At 40.9% G+C, this 26,948-nt stretch overlaps 3 protein-coding genes across 4 annotated transcripts in view; all 3 read left to right on the top strand.

Annotated features, from left to right (window-relative positions):
• LOC113010049 (sodium channel protein type 2 subunit alpha-like) overlaps positions 1–8,413 on the top strand; it is a 31,094-nt gene extending 22,681 nt beyond the window's left edge. Inside the window, exons 18-24 of the mRNA XM_026148852.2 lie at positions 802–924; positions 2,348–2,620; positions 2,896–2,949; positions 3,030–3,167; positions 3,412–3,516; positions 3,695–3,965; positions 4,983–8,413. Of these exons, the coding sequence (XP_026004637.2) occupies positions 802–924; positions 2,348–2,620; positions 2,896–2,949; positions 3,030–3,167; positions 3,412–3,516; positions 3,695–3,965; positions 4,983–6,211 (2,193 nt within the window). The 3' untranslated portion in view covers positions 6,212–8,413. The remainder of the gene's footprint in view (positions 1–801; positions 925–2,347; positions 2,621–2,895; positions 2,950–3,029; positions 3,168–3,411; positions 3,517–3,694; positions 3,966–4,982) is intronic.
• A 3,755-nt stretch (positions 8,414–12,168) lies between these two features.
• Positions 12,169–18,641, top strand: LOC113010050 (uncharacterized). 2 transcript variants are annotated; one of them, XM_026148854.2, is made up of 7 exons: positions 12,169–12,328; positions 13,949–14,160; positions 15,506–15,589; positions 15,676–15,768; positions 15,848–15,958; positions 16,067–16,199; positions 16,688–18,641. In XM_026148854.2, exons 1-7 carry the CDS (start codon positions 12,325–12,327, stop codon positions 18,064–18,066), a joined length of 2,016 nt encoding a protein of 671 aa, XP_026004639.2. In that variant the 5' UTR covers positions 12,169–12,324; the 3' UTR covers positions 18,067–18,641. The 2 variants fall into 2 exon arrangements, with proteins under 2 accessions (XP_026004639.2, XP_026004638.2); XM_026148853.2 differs by having other exon boundaries at positions 12,174–12,334.
• A 1,591-nt stretch (positions 18,642–20,232) lies between these two features.
• On the top strand, positions 20,233–26,231 carry LOC113010079 (uncharacterized). The gene is made up of 7 exons (XM_026148914.2): positions 20,233–20,875; positions 21,670–21,872; positions 21,975–22,067; positions 22,259–22,354; positions 22,481–22,591; positions 22,670–22,799; positions 22,885–26,231. The coding sequence occupies exons 1-7, from the start codon at positions 20,851–20,853 to the stop codon at positions 24,756–24,758; spliced, it is 2,532 nt and encodes an 843-aa protein (XP_026004699.1). The 5' UTR covers positions 20,233–20,850; the 3' UTR covers positions 24,759–26,231.
• Positions 26,232–26,948: the final 717 nt, after the last annotated feature.

Genomic DNA, 26,948 nt, shown 5'->3' with positions numbered 1-26,948 from the left:
TTTTTTTTGTCTGTATTGTGGTGGAGCCAAAGACTTCTGTAGTCCTGAAATTGATTTTGAGTATCTTCTTTAGATATATTGGCCAAACGCATCTTTAAAAGGACTTTTATAAAGAAATACAGATCATTGGGACCTTATTAGCCCTAAATTGTTTTGAATGAACTTATTGGATCAATTTGGAACAAAATGGGAAACAAATTTGGCAAAGACAGATTAAACTTCTTTATAAAACTCACTCTATTTGATATATATACATATTTATATGCATATATAGCTGAGTATGCATGCATGGATACTGTTTTTACCATATGTGCATACTTGTCTGTGTTTTTTCATCATCCTTCATGACTCGACTTTCTCACATATCTTTCATGCCATTTTCATCCATAGCTGTCATCCAAGGGTCATTCAACAGCGGAATACCATTTTGTTTTGTCTCTTTTGGATGTAGAATAGAGTGGAAGTCTAAATTTGCTGAAACGATGATTCAAAAACCAAATCAAATCTAAACCTCAAAAATACAATATTTGTGTTCCTAACTGTGGAATGTCCCAAAATACACACAAAAAATGTGACTATGGCTCTTTAAATGTTTCTGACGTGTCTCTTACGACTCTCCTCCGTTTTTTTGATTCTTTATAAGAGTCGCTAAAAATATACTCACTTTCTTGGCAAATGTGCTGATAAGACCAGTTGATATTGTTTTTTTCAGTACTTTTCGCTGTTTCCTCTCAAAGGTTTAAGCACAGATGTCTGTTTTATGATTCTCAGAGTTCATACACCTTTCTGTACTCCACATAGGTGTCCTTGATAAGCCTGGTAGCAAATTCACTGGGATATTCTGACTTTACTGCCATCAAGTCCCTGAGGACCCTCCGTGCTTTGAGACCTCTCAGAGCTCTGTCCAGATTTGAGGGCATGAGGGTGAGAAATATGTTTTCTGTCCTTTGCTGTCACTGTTGGCTACTAACATCCTGATTAATCTCATTAATATTCTTTCACTTATGGATAAACCCTTAGTTATAAAGCAACTTTAGCACTGGGACTACCACAACAGCTTAATTGATTAGTAGTTTTCTACAAGGTAGAAATGTCTCAACAGCTGCTGAGTGGATAAAACTTTGGAACTGATGTCACTGTGGATGTGTTGTAGTATTTCAGGGATTTGTTACATGTAAAGTCTTTAGTTATCCAACGAAAGACAGCAGTTCTTTAGCTTCTTGCTAGATTAGCCCTAAACTTTGTGCAAACATGTATAGTTCCCAATCTTATTGTAAAAAATGTAAATTACTCTAAAGTTCTGACAACTAGATTTTCCAGCAGTATATGTGTTTTATAGGGTACATGCTGAACCGAGCCATACTAAATGTAAACTTTACAGTACTGTTATACTTTTATAACAGTAGCTGTTAGCTGTTATACTTTTATTTTAGTGATTGTGATTTAATGCAGTTTAAATGGTAAATGGTCTGGTTCTTATATAGCGCTTTTCTACTCTTCTGAGCACTCAAAGCGCTTTACACAACTTGTGCATTCACCCATTCACACCCATTCACACAAGCACATTTTTCTAGGTGCTTTCTAAGTAACATTCACACACACTCATACTCCAATGGTTTGGGGTTAGTATCTTGCTCAAGGATATTTGGCATGCAGACTAGGGGAAGCCAGGAATCGAACCACCAACCTTCCGATCTGTAGATGACCTGCTCTACTGAGCTACAGCCACTCCGTTTATTTAACTGCCATTTTATTAGGTACATCTTTTTACCTGCTTACTAACACCTAATCACATGGAAGCAACCCAATTCATTTAGGTATGGAGACATGGTAAAAGGGCCAGCTTAGGTTCAAAGCAAGCACCAGAATGTGGGGGGAGATGATTTGAGTGATTTTGATTTGGGCTCTGAAAACAAAGGGGGTCTCACACTAATACTAGCAAGGTGTAGCTCATAAAGTGGCCATGTGTATAAACGTGTGTGTCTGTCCATATACCCTGAATTTGTATGACAGTATCGCCACATTGTTATGTATCCCACTGACTTTTCCTGTACTTTCAAAAATCATACATGTGATTTAGAGTGAAATTGATTATCAACACACAGCACATACAGCACATGTATTATCATACAAGGGATTGTCATAACGTAAATCACTGTGAAAAATTGTCCTGTTGGCTTCAAGTTAGAATTGGGAAACTAAACTTCAACTATCACATCATAGCATATGTAGAAAACAAGATTACCAGACTAGTGTGCACTACAGAGATCACAAAGATAAGCTGCTTACAACAATAGAATATACTTTATTTCTCTGGGACTGACCTGATTTCTTGTTTGCTCATCAGGTCGTGGTGAACGCCCTCATAGGAGCTATTCCCTCCATTATGAATGTGCTGCTCGTGTGTCTCATCTTCTGGCTGATCTTCAGCATCATGGGAGTCAATCTGTTCGCCGGCAAATTTGGAAAGTGCGTGAACAGAACGGGGTTCATCCACAGTGTCTCTTTGGTCAACAACAAGTCAGACTGCCTCACCATGAATGACACCCAGTTCTACTGGACAAAAGTCAAGGTCAACTTTGACAATGTGGGGCTTGGCTACCTTTCTCTTTTGCAAGTGGTAAGTTGATTTTATTTTTAACCTGTCAAACATGATGCCAGCATGTTTTTGCTAATAAACACCTTGAGAACTTGTTCACTATTCATGTTGTTGTTTTGTTCCTCTCCTGTTCTGTCCAGACACTTAAATCAGTCTCTCTCATGTTGCAATATTTACAGCAGATCATAAAAGACATTTCACTGTTGTTTTCTTTCTAAAAATGAAATCAGCTGTTACTATAACATTACAATGCAGCGCCTGGACCATGACATCGTACTATATTCTCTTATTTACAGGCTACATTTAAAGGATGGATGGAAATAATGTATGCAGCTGTTGATTCAAGAGGAGTAAGTATATTATTTTCTTCCACACCTATACCATGAAAATTCTAACTAACTAACTGACTAATGAACCCATTTGTTTTTAGGTGGAGGAACAACCGATAAAAGAAATCAACCTCTACATGTACCTCTACTTTGTAGTCTTCATCATATTTGGCTCCTTCTTCACCCTCAATCTCTTCATCGGTGTCATCATTGACAATTTCAATCAGCAGAAAAGAAAGATGAGTATTAAAAACGCTGATTTCAGGCTGGGATCACTTGATATTTGCGTGCAGTTCTTATTATTTGAAGCTGCAGAAATAAATGCATGAATAGTCCAATAAAAGTACAAAGGAAAATTTTCTATAGTAAGAATAAGGTGGCAGGATTTTTGGTTTTAATTCCCCCAGATTGAACATTTAAAAGAAAACAACTCCTGTCATTGTTTTAGGAAAGAAAGTAACGTGAGATATTTTTCTTTTCCACTTAGGAGGACAAGATATCTTCATGACTGAAGAGCAGAAGAAGTACTACAATGCTATGAAGAAGTTAGGAACTAAAAAACCTCAAAAGCCAATACCCAGACCCACGGTAAAGCTATATAAATTGCAAATGTAGCACATTTTTAAGATACAGATTTTTACCTGTACACTTTATATATTGTTTAAAATATTTTGTATTTTTTTGAAGTGATATCATTAACCTTGCAAACCTTGTTAAGGATTATATAAATTAAATTGTATTCTTGCTTGTTCTTTCCCGATCCTAGAACATTATCCAAGCCTTCTTCTTTGATCTGGTGTCTAAGCAAGCCTTCGACATTATGATCATGATGCTCATCATTGTCAACATGGTGACCATGATGGTGGAAACCGATGAGCAGTCAGAGCGAATGGAGTCCATCCTCAACAAGATCAACCTGGTTTTTATTGTGATCTTCACCACCGAATGCCTGATCAAGATCTTTGCCCTCCGTTGTTATTTCTTCACCGTTGCATGGAACATTTTTGATTTCGTGGTGATAATTCTCTCTATTGTCGGTAAGAAGTAAAAAAAAATCTTTTTGTTTACAATTTTTGTAAATGCCAAGCTAGTGAAAAAACCAGTCAGAAAAGATGAGGAGGGAAAATTGTGAGTGTCCACCTGTAAAAACATACCTGTTTTGGGGGTTGTCTCATTGTTGTCCTGTTGTTATTTCAACATCTAAGCAACCCAGTCTTTAAGTCTGACCTCATTAGTCATTTCCGGGTCCAAACTTTGCTTCAGGTCCCACAGTCACTTTAACATCGCTGAAAGTTAAACACTGTCTAAATTCTTTCATCTTTAATAAAATGATCTGTGTGGCTGTTCTACCAGGAGTAACAATTGAGTTTAACATCCAGGCATCCATGAAAACAGAATTTATGAAATGAGTTAGAAGTTAGCAGGGAGTTAGCTTGCTAGTTTCTACCTAAACATGATATAGCATGTTGTGACTGAGGGATTTCTGAAAAAATTAAAATGTACAGCTCTGCTATCACTTCCAAAATAAATGAAGATGGAAAACTAAACAGCAGTGACGTTTGTAGGGTTACTGAAGTTGGACTAGCTGGTATATAATGATGTGCTGCGCGGTGGCTAGGCACAGAGCTATGGTTAGCATAATACAGTGGCTTGCAAAAGTATTTGGCCCCCTTGAACTTTTCCACATTTTGTCACATTACAGCCACAAACATGAATTAATTTTATTGAAATTCCACATGAAAGACCAACACAAAGTGGTGTACACGTGAGAAGTGGAACGAAAATCATACATGATTCCAAACATTTTTTACAAATAAATAACTGCAAAGTGGGGTGTGCGTAATTATTCAGTCCCCTGAGTAAATACTTTGTAGAACCACCTTTTGCTGCAATTACAGCTGACCACATCAATATCCCACAAGTTTAATTTACTTGATGTTATACTCTGATTAAAAAGGGCTTTTTGAACAGTATATGAATTACAGTGCTGCAGGTTAATTTGAGTGTGTCATTGTGCAATGAGACAAATCACTTCCTGTCTGCTCTCATTTCAGGGATTGTTCTTGCTGACATTATTGAGAAATACTTTGTATCGCCGACCCTGTTTCGAGTCATCAGACTGGCAAGGATAGGACGTGTACTCCGACTTATACGTGCAGCCAAAGGAATAAGGACTTTACTGTTTGCCTTAATGATGTCCATGCCAGCACTGTTCAACATTGGTCTCCTACTTTTCCTTGTCATGTTCATCTATGCAATCTTTGGCATGGCAAACTTTGCCTATGTGAAGAAACAAGATGGAATCGATGATATGTTTAACTTCGAGACCTTTGGGAATAGTATGATCTGCCTTTTCCAGATCAGCACCTCGGCAGGCTGGGACAACCTGCTCAGCCCTATAATGTCCAGCCCCCCAGATGAGTGTGACCTCAACTTCATCAACACAGGCACCAACACCCGAGGAAACTGCGGCAACCCCTCGGTGGGCATAGCTTTCTTTGTCAGTTACATTATCATTTCTTTCCTCATTGTGGTAAATATGTATATAGCTATCATTCTGGAGAACTTCAGTGTTGCCACAGAGGAGAGCACAGAGCCCCTGAGCGAGGATGACTTTGAAATGTTTTACGAGGTTTGGGAGAAGTTTGACTCAGAGGCCACGCAGTTCATTGAGTTCTCCATGCTGTCGAACTTTGCTGACACTCTGTCGGAACCGTTGCGTATCCCAAAGCCCAACAAAATCCACCTGATCTCCATGGACCTCCCTATGGTCAGTGGGGACAGAATCCACTGCCTGGATATTTTGTTTGCCTTCACAAAGCGCGTACTGGGAGAGTCGGGGGAAATGGATGCCCTGAAACAGCAAATGGAGGAGAAGTTCATGATGACCAACCCGTCCAAAGTTTCCCACGAGCCCATCACCTCCACACTGCGGCGCAAACTCGAGGAGGTGTCTGCGATCGTCATCCAGAGGTGTTACAGGAGGCATCTTGTGCGCCGGCAGATGAAGCAGGCGTCCTACCTCTACAGACAGATAAACTACGAGACAGTTGTGGATGTGGAGAATGCTCCAGAAACGGAGGGTCTGATAGCCACCATGATCCAGCATTATGGGCCTGTGGGGGCTGCAGAGACAGCAGACGACACTGTAACATCCTCCCCACCATCTTATGATAGTGTGACCAGGGCAGCCTCTCTGAGCCTCTCTGAGGTGACCCGATCAGTATCCAGAGACTCTGAACTCAGGGAGCCTGGGGAAAACTATGAGGAAACTTTTCTTTGAGAGTCAGTTGAACGGAGGGTGATTATATTGTTTTTGTCTGTTTTGTTTACAGCAGAGAATATGCATTGAAATTACTCACGGTCTAAGAGAAAAAAAAAGCTTTTATATTTTAACAGATATGGAGGGAATATGCAGTGTTTTTAGGTAACTCGGCCTCTATTTTCTTAATGGAAGATGTCAGTTATGCCACAACGTTCAAAAGAGTACCATGGACAGCTCTGAAGTTAAACGTCATCTTAAAAATATCACAATATGGCATCAGACATAATCACGCACTCTTTTTTAATATCGACCTAGACCTATCAAGACAAAGCCACAACATTAAAACCAGCTCCCTTGTATCGTATTGGTCCTCACTGTGCAGCAAATACAACTCTGAGTCATTGAAGTAAGGAAACCAGAAGACTTGCAAAGGTCATTTGTGATATCTGGCACCAAGTTGTTAGAAGCAGATTAATCAGATTTAGAATAAGGTCTTCTGTTGAATGGATTTGTTTATCCACCACTTTATAAGACAACTAAACACTGCACTTGCTGCAACCAGTTGGCAAACATTTGAGTCAAGTCCCCATAGCAAAGAGATTGCTCACAGATGAGTTGCGCTCACACAAAAGTCGGGTGTGACTGATGCCGACATTGTTGCAGTCTGTCTGCCTTTATAAATCATTTATTTGCAAACCTTCGACAATCTGTCTGAAAGTGACTGCAGTCCGTCTGAATTAAACCACAATTTTTTGGAGACAGGTTGCTGCCCACCAGGCAAACTGTGCAGTCACAATCTTTCACCCTCTGGGCAAGCAACTGGCCACCACAACTCCTTACAACCTGTCTTCAACAGCAAAAAAAATGAAATGCAATCACTGATTTTTCCTAATCACAAGGAGGTTGCCATCCTACTTTTACTTTAGTGTGACTGAGCCATTACAGAATTAGAGAGTTAGATTAGAGAGTGTTTACTTGCAGATTAATAAAACTATCCAATGACAGATGCCAATGAAACAACATCATGACTTCAAGGAATTTACAACAGTAGTTTACACTAATAAATTTTTATTGCTAAAACCAGGAGTCCTCGTGAAGTAAAATTTGTGTCTGAAGCAACACATCCCTCCTCAAGGCCAAGAACTGTCACCTGCAGTGAAAAGCTTCTCTCTGATTACATGATAAATGGACAAGCAAAACCCCCGAGAGAACAGCAGACAAAAAAAGAAATTGGTTTCTCAAACTGAGAAATACAAGATATATGCAGCAAATTAAAAATTATTAAAGAAAGGTATTAAAGAATGCGCCTAAGTAACAAACTGACGATACAATCAAAAACAGATTTGGCTAAAAGTTTCATGAAGTTAAAAATATATATTTGTTGAATAAGTTATTTTCTACAAATACAAATTTGATAGAAATGTCCAAATGTTTTGATGGCAGTCAGTCTCGCCTGCAGGCTGAAGTTTCTAGTTTTAATTGACTGTGGCACTTTTAAAGTGCTAATTCAGGTTTTAATATGTTAATGCATACTACCGTATTACAGTTTTAACCAAAGCTTACAACTTTAGCAATTGCTCATCCAGAATGCAGGAAAAAACATAGCCAAGCCAAACCCATAAAATGACATTCATTTTACTACTTTTTGTCAACAAAATATCATTATTGATTAAATGAAGGTGATATATGCATTTTCAGATGACAGAAAACAAGCAGTATTTCATATTCATTATAAAAAAATATACTACAATGAAACCTTTTACAGCTATTTTGTCATGTATACTGCATTGCACATTTAACTTGTGTGTCAGTTACTAAGAAGGGCTGTGTGTACTGATGATCCCTGAATCATGTGCCTGATATTGATTATTGTCCGCACACTCTGAATCTCTTTAGACAGTTTAATTTGATCTGACTGATGTGGGTTTGAAGAGCATGCATGCACTGAAAGCTCATTTTGTAATTAAGCGCGTAAACAGCTTCTAGGCTGTATGATGAGTGTAAAGCTAATTTTTACATATTTTTTGTGATATATTTATATTTAAAGACCGTTTCAGTGACTCTCATAGTGGCCATTATACGATATGTTAAAACTATAAAAATATAATATCTTCATTTTTATATAAAAGACTTTCCTTGAGGACCTGGTTGTCTGTAATGCACTTAGGTTAAACATTTTATCGATTGTTTTACTGAATGATAATAAAGCTCTTTTACAGACCTGTGGATTTTCACTGACCACACAGTGGACAGTTAAAGCTGCGCTCAGAACCGAGCAGCATCCCAGCATCTTCATTTTCACATGAGGAACCAGTTAACTGATTTGACCTCATTACAAGTCAGGGCGATATTAAATCTCTCTCTCGCTCAATCTCTCTCAGAGTCCATGTGTTTAAAAAAAAAGCCAAACAGATGTGCAGAAACCTTTGCATCACTGTGCTGTCCTTGTGAGTGTGCTCGTATTGCCCTTTGCAGCTTAAATTTGTTCATAATGCCAGCACAAAAGCGACATGACCACAAAAACCCCTCAACAACCAGCCTGAGTGATCTTAATCATTTCCACTTGTTGTTATTTTTTTAGTTTATTTTAGTTTTTTCATTCTGACACAGACTCATGTGTCAGTGATGTGATGTGATCACACAGTGATGGGAGATTTATAACACATGCGAAAAATTTAGCAATACTTTGAAGAGCCACAAAAACTAACTACAAAACCAGTTTTACAGTGTTCATACCTCGAGACGTCAGTGTGTTTTTCTACTTAATATGTTTTAGATATTAGTGTCAAATTCATTGTTTAAACACGCCAACATTTTCAGTTTGCTAAAAAAAAAAAAATCAAGGGTGCCAATTTGGATTTAGCTCCAAAGAGATTTCCTCTCTCTCGTTGTCGGGTGGTCAAATCCAACTCTGACCAGCTGGGATGGAGGGATAATCTGTGTGTAAAAAAAAGAAAAAAAGGTGGGGGGTGGTTCACTTGTTTTAATTACACACTCGCAGACACACAAACACACACACAGTCTTCCTCTCTCTCTTCCTGTCTTTCGCACTCTTACACACTTGCGTGCACACATGCATTAACCTGTCCGCCATACACACGCTATACTCTTCGACCGTGGTAACAGACAGATGCTCGCTTTAAATTGAATTTGGGTTTTTATGCGTGAAGGGCCGGAAAAAAATGTGGCATGACTGGATGTGACTTGGTAATTGATCTGATTTTTTTTAAGCGTTGGGACATGTGGCGGAGATTAAAGCTTCATCACGGAGAGAAACTAAAATATTTTTTAAAAGATTAAAAAGGCACTATGTGTAATTACAAAATGCACAGCCACAGTAAGAATAAATAAATAAAAAAGAAGCGACGACAACGTAATGCTTTAGAAACACTGACTGCATATGATGTGAACACCTAATACAAGGGACATATGATGAATATGGCACCAGTATATTCATACATACATATATATAACAATAAATTTTAAAAAGGTCATGACTCATGTTGTGTCTCATCATCATCATTGTCAGTCTTTAAGGTCAATCTTGGTTCTCCACTCTTGGAGTACAAACATTTACACTTCAGCTGTTTTTAATGAATCTCTGACTTCTTGGTTTTGTGGTTTTTATGGCCTGTCTCTGCCAAAAAAAAAAAAGAAAAGAAAAATGAAAAAAGTGATAAAAATTGAAAGAAAAACATTAAAAATAAAACGTTATGTTGGAAAAATTGATACACTGTGAGCAAAAAATTGAGAAGAATATGAGCTTAAAGCTTTTTAAAGTTATGTGAAAAGTTATGTCACTTCAAAAGATCTTAAATAGGTGGTCGACACTTTTGTCCTGGCATGGACCTTCTAAAGTCTGAAGTTTGTAAAGTTTTGCAGTGGTTAACTACATCCAATCCAAATCCCCCCCCCCCCCCCCTCCAAAATGGGACAGTGCAGTAAAATGTAAGTAAAACAGAATACATTGATTTCCAAATCTTATAAGCCCATATTTTATTCACAGTAGAGCACAGAAAATATGAATGTTTACATAAGAAAATACACCATTTTAAGAAAAAAAAAGGTTATTTGGAAGTGAAAGGCTCAACAAAAGTCTGGACAGGACCATGTTTAGTACTGTGTAACATCCACTCTTTTAACAACAGTCTGTAAAGATCTGAGACCTGAAGAGAGCAACTTCTGGGCTTGTGGGAGAGAAACGTTTCCCACTCTTGTCCTCAGTTTTGTCATAGCATTTGTTTCATGATGCTCCAAATGTTGTTCATTTGTGTAAAGAACCGGACTCTTCTACTACAAAGCTATGCTGTTATAATAGATGCAGTATCCAGTTTAGCATCATCTTGCTGAAATATGCAAGGCCTTCAATGAAGAAGATGTGGTCTGCGTGGTTGCTCTAAAACCCGTATACACCTTTCAGCATTGACGGTGCATTTCCAGATGCGCAAGCTGCCTAATCACATCTACACCATCAGAGATGGAGGCGTTTGAACTGAGTATAAGCTGGATGGCCCCTCTCCTCTTTAGTCTGAAGGACCAAAAAGAATTAAAATCTCTGATTTTTCTGACCACTTTGGCAAATTTCATTTTAAATGACACACCATCAGATTTGTATCATGTGTCATTTGTAAACACAGTGTTTTACAGACCGGTGAACCTCTGCCCATCTTTATATGTGAGATGCTCTTTTTATACCCAATCATGTTACTGACATGCTGCCAACTGCAGATGTATTTGTAATACTAATTATTTTCCCAGCCTTTTTGTTGCCCCCATCCCATCGTTTTTAAAACTTGCTGCTGCCTTCAAATTGAAATTGAGCTAATATTTTTCATGAAACAGTTTAAATCTCTGTTCCAACTTCTCTGGAATTAAAATTGTTTATATACTGCTTTTGGTATTTTCATGTTAAGCCTCAAATACTTTAAATATGGGTAATTTTCTTTTTAAATTACTTTCTTTCTAAAAGAAAATAGATCTAATTGTTCTATATGTGAAGTTGATTTTAAAGCCTTCTTTAATGATCCTACAGACTTTGGGTACCTTAAAAAACTAAACAAAATAAACTTTATGGACTCAATCAGTCAGGTTTTTTGATAAAGATCCTCTTACCTGAAATCTGTTCACAGTGAGTTAGATTTTCTTACTTGATGTCCACACTGCAACACGTGTATTTTAGTAGTTTATCACCCAGTTTTATTGATATTGGAATACAAAGTTATAGCTAGCTTGCATGTTGTTGTAACTTTTTAGTCCTGGACCGAGTGGCTGTGGGTGACAGCAAAGTAAAAACCAAGGCTGGCTTTACTGAAAGGACTGAGAGACACATAAAGAACACAAACAAACAAAAGAAAACAAAAACAGAAAAGAGCGGAAATAGCCTTTTTAGGTACTGCGTCTGTCAGTCACCACATGTGCTGCAGGGTATTTACTTAGTCATGTTGGTTTATACTGCCCAGATGGCCTGATGAGGCACTATCTAATTACTTCTCCCATGGATCCTCTGCCTCTGATAAATACTTACTGAGCCATGACTGTTTCATATCCTTCACTGCCACCACCAGGGGGTTCATGCAACTACACATGAGTCTGAAGGATGAGCAGATTTAGTTTGGAAAGGAGACAAGGCCCATCAACATGCAGTATTAATGAAAAACTAGAGAACATGTGATAAAGGTTTGGTGATTTACTATGGCCTTCTGATCGCTTCTGTTTATCTTCTCGTCCTCCTCTTTATAATTTTTTTTGTTCATCCAAATGTTATGATATTAATCATTTTCATACTACTGTCATTTAGGCTATAAACTACCACTAAAGACGTATAACAGAGAGGGTTTTTTTCATTTACATTTACAGCTTGAATAAACTGGCAGAGACGTCTCTGACTGCGTGTAATTGCTGTTATTGAGCTGTTTGCAGCAGACAGTAGAGGGCGGTAGAGCTGTCAACCCAACATATGCACCACGAAGAAGAGTCCGGAAGTTACTCTGCTGTGTTTGTCCGCCTACTGGAAACGGTGAGGTGTGTTGAAGCGAGTGCTTGTTGTCAGCGTTACCCCAGCGGGAAGATTATTTTATGAGGGAGCCTTCCTCAGTGTCCGCTGAACAGCTGTAGCGCTTCAGGATAACAACATGGGTAAAGGTTAATTTTCTTTATCGGTTGTCTTTGTTTGTCTTGATGTTGTTAGCTTTTCCGCTAACGTTAACTTCCTCTCTTTGACTCATTTTCGACAGCTTGTGAAAAAAATAAAAGTCGAAGAAATTATACTGCACTTTGAAAAATATTCAGTAAATTTCCTGCCGATAAATCACAGACGATGAAAGTTTTTTGGTTTGTTTTTGCTCGGCAGTGCCCCTTCAGTCTTATTTTGTTCACATGAAAGATAACACATAAGAGAGATCCTAATTACACAGAAAGGTAGTAGTGTCATACACAGATAAGAAATTAAAGGGTGGACCAATCCTAAGCACACATTCATATCACACATCAATAAGATAACACAAGCTAGAAGCTCGAGGTGGGACTTACCGGACACCCCACAATACAGTATTACCGATACTTAATTTACAAAACAATATTATTGTGATTTTTGACATTTTTGCAATATGCTGGGTATTGCAATGACATATATTGTCACTTATCATCTTTTTTTCAACTGCCAATTATGTTCTTAAAGTTAAACTTTGTCATTATTTGTTTTGTCCAATGAGAAAAATTTATTTCACTTCATTTTTTTTTATGACAATAAGATTGTCAAGTGTACCAATACTGTCACTAAAACCTGAAACAATTCCATGCAATTAAGTTTCTGATAATACAGCTATTAACTGTGATAAATTGTGGGGAAATCACAGCTGTTGCTTACTGTATAGACTGAAATTTACATTTAAGTGTTTCCTTTGCGATCAGCAACCGTCCTGCTCTGTAGGAATATAACCAGAATACAATCAGCGGACAGCCAGTGGACTCGGGTCCCCTTGAGTTGTGCTCACTGACAAAGGCTCGTTCAGACTAATAGCAGCATGTTGGCAATCTGACACTTATTATTTAGAAACCAATAATCTCTCTGAGTGATTGCTGTCAGTCCAAATCAGACTGCAACTGTTTGCAGATAGGTTGCGTCCTATCAGAACTGTGCAATCGCCTTGCGATCAAATGCTGTCATGAGTGTGCCACACCTTAAAGCTCTGAACAAGCATTTAGTCACCATGAGTTGCAATTATTCACAGAATGTGAAAAAATTCAGTATAATCAGCAGGCAGGCAGAGATGGAGGATGGTATCCTATTTGCACATTTGGGACTGAGCTTGCTCTAAATTAGGAGGTAGCTTTCTTAAGCTAGACGTGTCCAATATTGGATGTTTTTTTTAATGGTTGAGCCGATTTCATGTAAGTTTGCTCAGCTAATATCTCAGGATAGTGGTGCATAAGATTAGCTCACATGTTCATAGTACTCTCAGCGTATGTACTGGCACGCAAAAATATTGTGATACTTTGGTGTTTTCATTTTTTTTCTCCCCACAACTAATGGAAGCCTATTAAAATCTTTGTCACGTGTGGCTTCATTGACTTCTACCTGACACCATATTTTCTTCTTTTAAGAAGAACAAACAACCTAAAGAAAACTGAGTTTTTATGTACCGACACCTGTGTTTTTATGAATAGTTTTCTCATTCCAACTGTTCAAAGTGTGAAGAATATTGATGCTGTAGGAGTCTCTACAGATTCATTGAAAGGATCAATGTACTGTTCTAGCACGTACAGAGGGGCCCTTGCCTCCATCATCGCTGAGGCTCTTGGTTCCACCACTGCGGGTGATGTCGGCTGTGATGTGGAAGGTGGTTCATCTGAAAATCGTCAAGCAATATGGGAAAGTGGAGGAATTTGTGTCCTTGGTATCTGAAGCCATTCCCGACATCTTAACAAGCCATCAGGTGACACTGCTCACTGTGGGGTTGAGGGCAAAGGTAAGGAAACATACTGCGGATTCAGTCTCCACATGTATTAGTCACATTTCTATCATGTTAAAATTTCTTAGGTATTTGCATATTTGTCTGACTGTGGAATTTCTCATTTTACAAACTTGTAAGGATTATGTTGGCTCGTGCAGTTGTTAATCTAACAACAAAATAAAAGCATTGCATTGATCACAAACTGGTGGCACAGTGGTTAGCACTGTTGCCTCACAGCAAGAAGGTCCTGAGTTCAATTCCACCATCAGGCCGGGGTCTTTCTGTGTGGAGTTTGCATGTTCTCCCCGTGTTTGCGTGGGTTCCCTCCGGGTACTCCGGCTTCCTCCCACCGTCCAAAGACATGCAGCTTGTGGGGATAGGTTAATTGGCTAATCCAAATTGCCACTAGGTGAATGTTTGTCTGTCCCTATGTGTTAGCCCCGCGACAGACTGGCGACCTGTCCAGGGTGTACCCCTCCTTTCGCCCTATGACAGCTGGGATAGGCTCCAGCACCCCCCGCGACCCTGAAAAGGATAAGCGGAAGCGAATGGTTGGATGGATGATCACAAACTCCAAAACTTTACTTTGTCTTGAAGATGATATGAGTAACAAATATACATAATACTTTTTCTTAAATCTTTAGTGTCACATTTGTAGATACAGAGGTGCCTCACTCATGTCTAGGGCCAGGCAGTAACATGAGTGAGGCACTCGCTCAAGACCAAGACCCAAGCAGCCAGAGGAAACAAATCCGTTCGTTATAATGTGATTTATTTACAAAGTGGAAAAAAAGGAACAACAAAACGGGAGTGTCAACACTTCAGGGTGAGCCAAGGCCAAAATAATAAACAAAAACAAATCTACACAAATCCCACACCCCTGACCTTCCTAAAACAAAGTCCAAAAATAAAGACAGAGTCTGAGCTCCTTAACTAATTCAAAACAGGAGAAAACGGGTGATCAAAAGAAACGGCAGCTCACCCCTACCCACTCCACTTCCACAACTTTTAAGCCGCACTGCAGCCAGCAGCTGCCACAGGTACACTGCTGGGTCATGAAACGCGAGGACCTCTCCCGCCGTAACACTCCAGCCTTCTTTTAATGGGCGGGTCCTCCAGCTGGAACCAGTCACGTCGGGGCAGTGTATCCACACACCAATCGGAGCAGGGCTCTGGCACAGCTGAATTAACATAAAAAGATACATCACCTGCACAAAACAAACACATGAACATGCAAGTTCGTAACAAGAGGTAGTTAAAGGCAAGTCTTTCTGTAAGTAGAACAGAAAGAGGCAGCAGGTAGATTTCACTGTTTACATTTGATCTTTCACTGTTTGTCTGTCCTTAACGTCTCTTCCAGATGATATTGCAAATGTTAAACTCTGAGGATCTCGGAGGCATTAAAACACACTTGGGTTGCCTGCTGCAAACTCGCTCACGACAGGTGTGTAGTGCTTAACGTTCCTGGATGTTGGTTATTGGCTGATTCAGAAGCTCTGCTTGACTTTAACTGTTTATTTAACTCTGCAGGTCTATCCAGAAGGTAACCCTCTTGAAGCCAACATTGTCACATTTGTTCAGAGACTCCTGGATGACTCAGAAGGGAGAGAACACTTCCTCAAAGTGTGTCTCTGCTTTTGTCTTACAGTTAGTCTAAATATAAATAGGTGAGGGTGTTTAATAATAACTTTTCGCCTGATAGAATGTGTTTCCTGTGGCGTATGGGCCCGACTTTGACACAGCACTGGAAAAGCTTCTCTGTGACTTCTTCTCCAAACTGGAAGAGCTGCTGCCAGTACCAGACTTTAAACAGGTAGAGGTCCACAGTCTTTACCTGTAAGAAATGACTATTTTTAGGGCGTTTTCACAGATTAGCAGTCTAAGGCCTGTGCATTAAAATCATATTATTTATCTGATAAAGGCTGCTTTGTGGATCAGTGATACACCAGCTGAGGTAGAGGAGTACATGCACTGTGTAACTGAAGCTGATGACATCAAAGTATTGCTCAGAACCAGGCCTCGCAATAGTGAAATGGCCAAGATAGATTCAAGTGGTGAGTCTGTCTGCCTTTCTTTTCTCATTCACATCCCCCCGCAACCATAGTCAAACTAATGATGCTTAGCCCGGGGGTCTTTCCTGTTTAAAAGGGTTCTTCCTCCTCAGCATCTCCAAGTGCTTGCACACACAGAGTGATCTGATCATTAGGATTCTCTTCACTCTGTAGGCTCTTTACCTGACAGTCTGTAATGGGTTCATAATGTGTGCTACATACAGTATAAGATGCCTTGAAATGACTGCTGTTGCTGAACTGAGGCTCTATAAATAAAATTTAAGTGTATATGTGCACTTAATCAGAGTTATGTATTTGTCAGATGCAGTATTTCTATTGTAGGTCCTGTGATTGACATTGGGAGCTGTGTTTTGGATTTCTATAGCCAAATACCTTCAGTTAATTGAAAAAGATAAAAATGCATTGGTATTGGATGCAGTTATTTTTATTGACCCTTTTCTTTTTGAATTCTTAATTCCTCTTTCAAACAGTGCCATCTCCCTCAGAGCAGCGGCTTTTTTCCTCGTTGTCGCTCCCCGTCTCCCTGATAGACAACAGCGCCAAAGATGTGGAATCAAATGCACCAACTTTCGAAAACCAAAGAGTGTCTGAAGCAGCTGCCTTTCAAGAGCCCAGAGATGGTGACATGTGGGATACAAGATGGCCACATGAGGAAGAGTCTCACAGCGCAGAACAAGAGGCGGGAGGAAAAGACACCGACTGCATTCCTGACACACATGTTGTGGAGGAGTGTGGTGACCAAGCTACAACAACTCGCCAAGCTCCCTCTTCATCTGCTGAGAGTCATGTGGTATCCAGCTCTGTGATCGGCCCTCTCAGACAGAGAGTTGCACAGAAATGCACTCAGTGTGGGAAGTGCTTCATTTACAAGTATGAACTCCTGGAGCATCAGCGGCTGCACACCGGAGAAAACCCTTACAAGTGCTCTCAGTGTGGGAAAGCTTTTCGGCGGAGCTCTGATCTATCAAGTCACAGGCGGACACAGTGCAGAAAAGCAGCGTACATTTGCATCAAATGCGGGAAAAGCTTTCAGTCTATGCAGGAAAAATGTAGACACCAGTGTGTTCATAGCATCCACAAGTTTGACTGTCCTTACTGTGGGAAAAGTTTTAAGAAAATGTACCTGCTGGCTAAGCACAAGCTGACTCACAACCAGAACCGCATTTTCACATGCAGACAGTGCGGGGAGGTATACCCGGGTATAAGCGAGCTAAGATCACATCAAAAGATCCATCCTCCTCAGCTGTCCAATCAGTGCCAGCAGTGCGGGAAGTTTTTCAGCTCGGCTGCGTGTTTGACTGCTCACCAGCTGCGCCACACACAGCAGAGGACACAGATTTGCACACGCTGCGGCAAAGCCTTCAAGAGCAAGCATGATCTGAACCTTCACATGCGCAGTCATACAGGCGAGAGGCCCTTTCAGTGCACCTACTGCGAGAAGCGTTTCTCCGTGTCAGGAAACTTGAACGTACACGTAAGGATTCACACAGGAGAGAAACCGTACCTGTGCTCCGACTGTGGCAAGGCTTTCATTTCTGCCGGAGAGCTGCAGATACACAGGCGCACCCACACGGGGGAAAAGCCATACAAGTGCTCGGTGTGCGGGAGAGGATTCACCAGGGCGAGCAAAGTGACGCTCCACATGCGTGTTCACACTGGGGAACGCCCCTACGAGTGCTCTGAATGCGGGAAAGGCTTTTCACGTGGCAGCGAACTGAAAAAACACACAATGAACCATGCAGGAGTCCGGCCCTACGCCTGTCAGCTGTGTGCAAAAACGTACACGTGCCTCAGTCACCTGAAAAGACACTTAAAATCTCACAGTGTAGTCCAGTCTCAGACCCTCTGATTCTACTGACTATCAAATGGTCTTTTGCCATTGATGAGGTCTTTGTGCAGTGACACTGTACACACTGTTGCTGACTTCATGCACTGCATCATAGGATTTGGACTTTGTTTTCTTCTTTTCTTTTAGAGACTCCTTCCTTATCCTCCATTTAAAATGTCACTCTCAAGTGCAGCTTCTGGTCCTGACATACAGATGTTTTGTTTGTTGTGTTGTTTTTGTTTTATTTGTTTTCTGATATCCTAAAATGTGATTTTGAAGTCATCCAAGAAAACGGTGTCCTTCTGCGTTTATTAGTGCCTGTATTATTATTATTATTTTTCCTTCTATGAGGTAACACTGACTGGAGTAGTATTATTTACCAGTGACACTGTTCAATATTGTAAACACAGAATAAACTAGATAATTGCCACCTATTTGTCCTATTTGTTGCTCTACAACAGCCTGATATCCACTTATGAGGACCTTATACTGTCACTGTTCTATTTAACCCTTGTATGGTGTTCGGGTCTGTGAGACCCGTTTTCAGTTTTTCTCAAAAGAAAAATTAAACAATTAATTATTTTTTCAACCTGAAATTCATTGGCTTTGGCTTATTTTCTGTGAAGAACATAAATCCGAACTAATTTTCAATGACCTCATACTGTACCTCCCCCCACGCATTTACATTACATACAAGGTGTTCGGGTCCACTGGACCCAGGCCTAATAAAAGTGTTGAAAGTGCAGGTCCTGTGTTCCCACACTCTGTCTTCCTCCTCTCTGGTGCTGCTGATAGTGTTTTCTTCCCCTCCTGCTCCCGCACAAAGTTGCAACATTGTTGAAAATTCAACTATCAACACCGTCTGCTCTTACATTCCTGCACATTTTACCCTCTTTCTTGAGGGATCCAAATTTTATTTTCTCATACCCTGTCCCACCTGCAAATTAGGGGCATAATACTATAAATAAGAATTTGCCAGTGTGGTTCTTTATCACAACTGATCAAGATGGCAAAAGATTATCTGCTGCGAGGGCCATCCAATTGATTTTGGAAGAGAGAGGATGTTGACAAAGAGGGTTCAGAATATTTCACATTTCTGAAAATTCAGAGTTTGACAGTGACTTTGAAGAAGAGGATGAGGTTGAGCACCATTTAGTAACCAAACAAAGACGAGTACCCCATCTGCTGCCAGCTCCAGGACCAGAACAAGCCCACCAGACAGCAAGTGAAGAAATATGGATGTCAATAACTGGTGAAATTGAATGGTCTTCTTGCCCAAGAAATGAGCCACCCTACAGAGCTGTTACTGTGATAAGCCAGGGCCAACACGGCTGGCAGTTACTCATGTGCAGGACATCAAGTCTTCATTTGAGCTTTTCATCCCAGATTCCATCCAGAAAATTATTCTGGATTGCAGTAATCTAGAAGGACGTGTGTTTTTGGAGAGAGGTGGAAGGAGATGGACCAAATTGATCTGCAGGCCTACTTTGGGGTTCTTATCCTTGCAGGAGTTTTGAGGTCCAAAGAGAAATCCACAGAATCTTGTGGGATGCAGAAACCGGCAAGAACCTTTCCATGCATCAATGTCTCTGGACAACTTCCACAAAATTTCCAGGATTATCCGTTTTGATAACCAAGATGACAGACCAGCTCGACGGCAGAGAGACAAGCTAGCTGCCATCAGGACAGTGTGGGCGCCACCTCCCCCTGTTTTTTACCCTGGGCCTAATGTCACCATTGATGAACAGCTGATCCCATTTAGTTGTGAAACATATTGCTTCACGTGTAAATGTGTTGTCTTTCCACTCACTCCACTTGATTATAACTGATCTATTTTTTATAACATTTTATAAAAAAAATAAAAAAAGAGACACATATTAATTCATAAATGTGATCTAACAAAGGTAAAGGGAAAAAATTAACCATGTTTACTGTTCATATGGCTTGTAATTGGGATGAAGTAAACATCTGTTGAGTAATTTAACATAAAATTGTTTGATAGTGTTAATTTGGAAAGCCAAAACTCTAGCGGGTCCACCAGACCCATGAACACTGGCTGAGTAACAAAAATATGAACACCACACAAGGGTTAAATTTAAAAAGAACATCTTCATATGTGGATCTTATTTTCCTCTGAAACAAAAATAAGGTAAAACAAACAAACTGCTAATTCTTTGTTTTTACATTCATCAGCCCAAATGGCAAAGAGAAATTAAAAATGCATGTAATGAAAGAGTTTGGGTCTTAGGAGGTTAAACATCCTGCTGTGGGTTTGTTTAATGTGTTTCTGTGTTTAAAATAATAAAGTCACACCGTCGAAACAAATGAAAAATTACGTTTAGTTGAAAGTAAAAAGTTCCTAACTCTTATTCCAAAGCTGAAATGGCAGTAGTTTTTTTTATTACTTTGTTTACTGTATTTTTTTTATTTTTTTAGTTGTTGATTCTTTTTTTTACACTTTACGTTGTAACGTCTGTTCCGAACTTAAAATATGAGCATAACAACAGTGTACGAACTGTGTAATAAAATACAGTTGATCAGGTCTTTACGCTACCCTTTATTATTTAGATTTTTCGGAGGCGTGGTGCGTTTACAAAAGTAAATGGGACTCGTTGTGTACGGGCTGCCCCGTAAAACAAAACGAACCTCCCTGATGAACCTACTGGCCCAGCGCTCCTCGCGATATGAACAGCGTGCTTCAGGAAGAAGTTGGCGCCTGAAGCCGTATATTCGGTTAGCTACTACACTAGCCGATATTATGAACGAATTAGCTGTTCATGTTGCGTTTTCCTTCCATCGTTGCTAATGAATTCCACAATGAATGATATGGGTAAGTGTTACCTCGTGGAGAGCAACAACATGTTGTATTTTCGCTTGTTATGTGGTTAGCCGACTAGCCAAAGAGAAGGATTACTGGGAGCTGAGGAGGCCTCGACTAATCTCTGGAACAAGAATTGTTTTGCTCCCCGTTAAGCCGGGTTTTGCCCTGTAGCCAGCAAGTTAGCTGATGCTCTAGATATGGAAGAAACAGTGGGGATTGTCCGCGTTTCCAAACATTTTATTTGCATGAAAAGGCTTGCTTCAGTGTATCAAATGCGGTTAAAAAATCGGTCTATTAACAGGCATTTATAACGCGATTCCTTTTAAATAAAGTAACTAGCGTTAAGCTACCACTAGCTGTTTACCCATCTAACCTGCTCATGCCTCCGTAATAAACTCACATCGTCTCTTTGTCTTTGTGGTTAATTTAGTGTAAAACAACTGAATTTTATCCTATTTATGCACACAAACCTGGTGCTTTAGGCTAAGGACGGGCTGTAGTCTTGTGTTTCTGCAGCTCATGGATGGACAGTAGCGATGGTGAACAGACGGTGCTGACAAGTGGTTTTATTGTACAAAAAACAGTATCTCCCACTCATTTACCTTCTTCCTATTGACATATTTAAGGCACGGTCAACTATTTACATTAATAACATTTAATCTAGCCTTTGAAACAACGAAGGGGATCTCTGTTCTGCCTCAAAGTTAAATATTCTCATGTAAACTCGGGTCCACAGAGGGGTACCAGGTTCTTAATTAACCTGACTGACAGCCTGTTTGACCCAGTCTGTTTTCTCTCCAAAGAATTCAGTGTTCCCCTGTCCTCGCTGGCTCTCCTGGTCCCACCACTCCGCCTTATGTCTGCTGTGATGTGGGAAGTGGTGCGCCAGCGGAACATAAAGCACTATGGGAAACTGGAGGAGTTTGTGTCCATGGTAACAGATGCAGTTCCTGAACTGATGAGTAAGAGGGAAGGGAGGCTGCTCTCACTGGGTCTGAGAGCAAGGGTAAGTGAAATGTCTGGATCGCATGACGTGTGTAAAAGGAGCTATTCAAATGAGACGAGGACGCGAGGCACGTGTTAATATTATAAACTACGCTTCTTCTAGACAACTCTTGAACTGCTGCGTTCTGAACACCCTGAAGATCTCAAGGCGGTTCAGAGCCACCTTAACCGAATCCAATCTTCCTGCATCGAGGAGGTGGGTGAGCCTGTTAGCGTATTTTAATTTGGAATATATAAATGGCTAATTTGTAAAAATCAAAAAATGATGAAAACATAACTGTTTTCAGGATTGTTCAAACAAATTGATTTTTTTAAAGAAGTAATTCAACAGTAATAATGAAAATAATTATTAGCTGTTGACCTATGACCTGTCCTGTGGTTATCTAGACCAATGATCCTGTAATTGAAGCACCAGAGGCAAACTTTATGAAGTTGGTGCAAGGCCTCATTGAAGACACGGATGGCAGAGAACACTTTCTCAAGGTAAAGTTGGGACTGACAATGTTTGAATCACATTTAAAAATGTGATTATAATAACATGTGTAAAAGGACGAGGTTGTATGTTGACAGTACAGATCCTTTTTTTTTTCTTTTTTTCCCATGTGGCAGAATGTGTTTCCTGTGGAGTACGGCCCTGACTTTGATACGGCGCTCGAGACCCTAGTTTGTGAGTTTTTCACAAGACTCGAGGAGCTGCTGCCAATACCAGATTTCAAACAGGTACAGAGAGGATCTTTTTAAGATGATAAAATAAAGGAGCGCTTTTAAATGTGCTTTTTTTGTGCCTGTGTCTCACAGACTGCATCCTGGATTAGTGCTGCCCCTTCAGTCCTAGAGGAGTATATGCAGTGCGTGTCCAACGGAGAGGACCTTAAATTTCTTCTCCAGAGTAAACAGTGCCACGGGAAATTAGCAAAGAGCAGCATTGGTATGCATATACTAGTCAGTGCATCTTCTTTTAGTTCAAGATGTGGGACTATATTAATATTTGTTTCCTGTTTCTTTTCATGCAGCTCCATTTCAGTCAGATGATCTTCTGATCCCCTCGCTGTCTCTCCCTCCATCTCTGGAAGTAGCCATCGCTTCCCACCCGAGTGCTTGTGATGATGAAAATAATGACGTCCCTCAGATTGTCATGTTTGACGAAGAGCTGTCCACAAACCCTTCCACCTCAGCTGACTTTCCCGAATCTCCAAAAAGGGCCGATGTTACTTCGTCTCCGCGCAGGAGACAGCAGTCAGGAATCCATAAATGCCCCGAGTGTGACAAGTGCTTCAAGCATCACTCTGTCCTCATTGAACATCAGAGAGTCCACAGCGGGCTGCAGCCCTACAACTGCTCTGAGTGCGGGAGGGCTTTCCGAACAGCCACTCTGCTTGCTGGACACAGGCTGCGGAAATGCAAAAATGCGGCATATCTTTGCATCAAATGCGGGAACAGTTTTCCAACGTCACTGGAGAAATTCAGACATCACTGCCCGAAACGAGGACGTAACTACGACTGCGGGCAGTGTGGAAAGAGTTTTCCAAAGTCCAGCAGCCTGAAGGAACATCTGCTAACTCATGTTCAAAGCCGCCTTTTCAAGTGTAGCCACTGCGGGATTGGTTTTTCAGGAATAGGTGACCTGAAGTACCATCAGCAAGTTGATCATGAGAAGCCTTATCAGTGTAAGCAATGTGGAAAGAGCTTCATCTCCTCAAAGAGTCTGGACAAACACCAACAAAGGCATGAAGAGGTTGGTGAAATGGACACCCTCAAGTTAATGAGTGGAGATAAACACAGGAAAAGTGGCTCGAGTCATCGGACATCAGTGTCTCTTTCCTCCAGGAAGAGGTCCGTCAAAGCAGTCTACCAGCGAGGAAGAGTCACCCATAACTGTCCGCTGTGTGGCAGGAGCTTCAAATATCGCTTTGAGTTTCTTGAACACCAGAGATTCCACACAGCTGTGAAGCCTTACAAATGCTCTCAGTGTGGAAAAGCCTTCCGCACCGAGGCTCACCTGTCAGGGCACAGGAAGAGGAAGTGTAAAAACGCCGCCCACATTTGCACCAAGTGTGGGTGCCAGTTCAGGTCCATGCATGAGCGCGTCAGACACCAGTGTGTCCAGTTGCTGACGAAATATGAATGCTCTCATTGTGGGAAGACCTTCAAGATGGCTCATCTGTTGAGGAACCATCAGATGAGTGAACATCAGCTCCCCTACAGCCCCAACCATCGCTTCAGGTGTAGATACTGTAACGAGACCTTTCCTGGGATCAGCGAGCTCAAGTACCATCAGAGGGTCGACCACGAGAAACCGTATCAGTGTCAGGAATGCGGCAAATGTTTCCTCTCCGAAAAATGCCTGGCCAATCACGAGCTCCGCCACAACGACGACAGACCGGAGAGTTGCCTGGTGTGCGGCCGCGGCTTCAGAAACCGCTATGATTTGAAGCAACACATGCGCACTCACACGGGAGAGCGGCCCTACCAGTGCACTCACTGCTCGCAGTGCTTCTCCACGGCCGGAGGACTGAGGAGTCACACCAGGGTTCACACGGGCGAGAAACCGCACGTTTGCCCAGACTGCGGGAAGGCTTTCTCCCAGATGGGGGCGATGCGCACGCACAGGCTCACTCACACGGGAGAGAGGCCGTTCAAGTGCACGGTCTGTGGCAAAGGTTTCACAATGGCGCACAAAGTCACAGTTCACATGCGCGTGCACACGGGGGAGCGGCCGTACGTGTGCTCCCAGTGTGGGAAGGCCTTCTCAGACGGAAGCGTGTTGAAGCAGCACATGCTGAACCACTCGGGGGTGCGACCGTATCACTGCCAGATCTGCCCCAAGACTTACACCTGTCTGAACCACCTGAGGAGGCACCTGAAAAGCCACTCAAACATGAGCTGAAGCAGGCATGAAGGAAAACTGACATTATCTAAGAAACTTTCAATGGACCAACTAAACCAAGCAATACGGGAATGATGCCGATTGGCTGTTGTAGAAAGTGAGGCGAGGAGATTCGGCTCCTGTTCTTCATCCATTAGTTCGAGATTGTTCCAACCAGCACAAACAAATTCTTCCCTCTTTTCCCATCTGGCTTTGGTTGTTTTGTTTTGTTTTGTTTTTTCTTCTGTGCATCAGTTTCTCAAGCGTGAATGCAATGAGATGTTAGTTGGAACTTACTTTTTCCAGACCTCCCTAATAGTTACAGAGATAAATATTTGTCTGAACTTCTGATTATTGATCGTGATTCTTAGTGTCGGTTGTGACAGTTGTTAGACCCAGCTCTCGATCACCACACTTGTGAAAATGATGAGGTTACCGTGATTAACTGACCGGGGCAGACTGCAGCTCTGATGATGATAAGATTCAACGCTGTCTCCTAAACATCACAATCCCCCCTGCAGCTAAGCTGACAGTTAAGTTGGATGACAAAGCATAGATATAAAGGGTTCAGCAGAGATTTGTTGCTACGTTGCACATTTGAGAGCACAGGGGCATACATCCCTCTTCTGGGCCTGAGCCACAAGACTTTAAGCCAGGAAATTTGACTCACATGTTGGCCCTTTGTATTTGTTAACTTAGTTTCATGATTTTTTTTAAAACCTTGGTTAGTGTCAGACCCAAAACGGCTTGGTTCAGTTTCAAAATAAGCAGCGCGGTTTGGGTTTAAATTGGCCTTTTTTTACAATTGTAATCACACAGAAGCTTCTCCTCTCTTTCCTAAGTCATGAGTAACCACAATGTCTAATATATATATTGGTTGTCTAATAAGAAGCAGTCAAAAGGAATGCCAGAGACCGAAAGGGCAAATGTGATTATTTGAGATTGCAGTTTGTCATGCGAGGGGTGTAATTTTCAGAAGGCAAGGCTCATTTGTTTAGTAAATGTTTGTAGTAAAAGCTAGAGTAAATACTGAACAGAGCTGCAGCAGAGTCGGGTCCTGTGTGGATTGTCAGTGCTTTCTTGGCTAATGTTAAGAGTCAGCTAAGAATGTGCCATGTGAAGTGTCACCTCAGGTGCTGCCAGAGCATTTAAGCATTATATCTGGTCTACACAAACACCAGCTCTGCTTCACATGGATCAGGGGAGACGGATAAAAGGAGTTCAGAGAATATTTTGTCACTGAGATGATTGGGGTGGGGGGGCATGTGCTGTATGTCTGAAGTGGATGAAGATATAGTTTGGGAAAAGGAGGTAAAAGTTGCAGAGGTGGAAAAAATGTTCTCTGTAAATATGCTGGATGACAAATAAGTGTGAGTTTGTAAAAGTTAAAAAGCCCATTTTCTTTTTGTTGTTTTGTTTTTTTCACCTTTTGTATTCTCTCTGTGGTTTGAAAGGTTTGTGAATTTCAGATTAAATTCCCTTCGTTACTCCTTATCTCTGTTAAGTTTTTTTTCTTTCTCAGAAAAACAAAAGGTGTCTGTATTAGACTTCAGTTTCACTAGATGGCAGTAGGTGACTATTAAGCAGTTTGCCATGCACTGATGCGTGTTAGTTAACCAGCAGAGCTGATATAATGACTGTCTATCATCAAATTATTTATTTGTCAGGAAAACAAATACAGCTTTGCAGCTGTGGCCCATGTCCCCTTTATCTGCTTTCTTTGGCACAGCTTGGAAGTTTGATTAAAGCACAGTTTCTTCTCGTTTCCTCATTTCCTCACTGGGGTCCCGCCATTTCTGAAGTGTTTAAAGGCAGCATAAAAAGCATCACCACATTTTTATCTAGCTTTTAAATTCAATTCTCTACTTTGCATCCAGCTAAAAAACAGCTGGATTCGGACCACTTTGTTCCCAGTTTTGTGTTTTAACTTGAAATTCAGGCAAACATGATGTGTCATTATGTAAGAGACGCATTACCATTAATTTCTTCCATCTGTGCTGAGTTTTATGGGATTTTTTTTCCTTTGGGGAAAAAAAGAAGCTCTGTTTGTCTTTTTTCAACTTCAGGTTTTTTTCTTACTCCCCATCCCAGTTACATCTCATCCATGCTCACTCGTCCATAGCAACCTTTGAGTTTTACTCTCTCTCAAAACAAACCCATTTCTCTGCCATTCACAGGGAGGTGCAACCACCAAAGTTGGCTGTCGTAATG

This window comes from Astatotilapia calliptera, chromosome 18 (assembly GCF_964374335.1).
Source record: "Astatotilapia calliptera chromosome 18, fAstCal68.1, whole genome shotgun sequence".
NCBI lineage: Eukaryota > Metazoa > Chordata > Actinopteri > Cichliformes > Cichlidae > Astatotilapia > Astatotilapia calliptera.
Note: the sequence above shows the minus strand (reverse complement) of the source record. Positions and strands in the feature narration are given on the sequence as shown.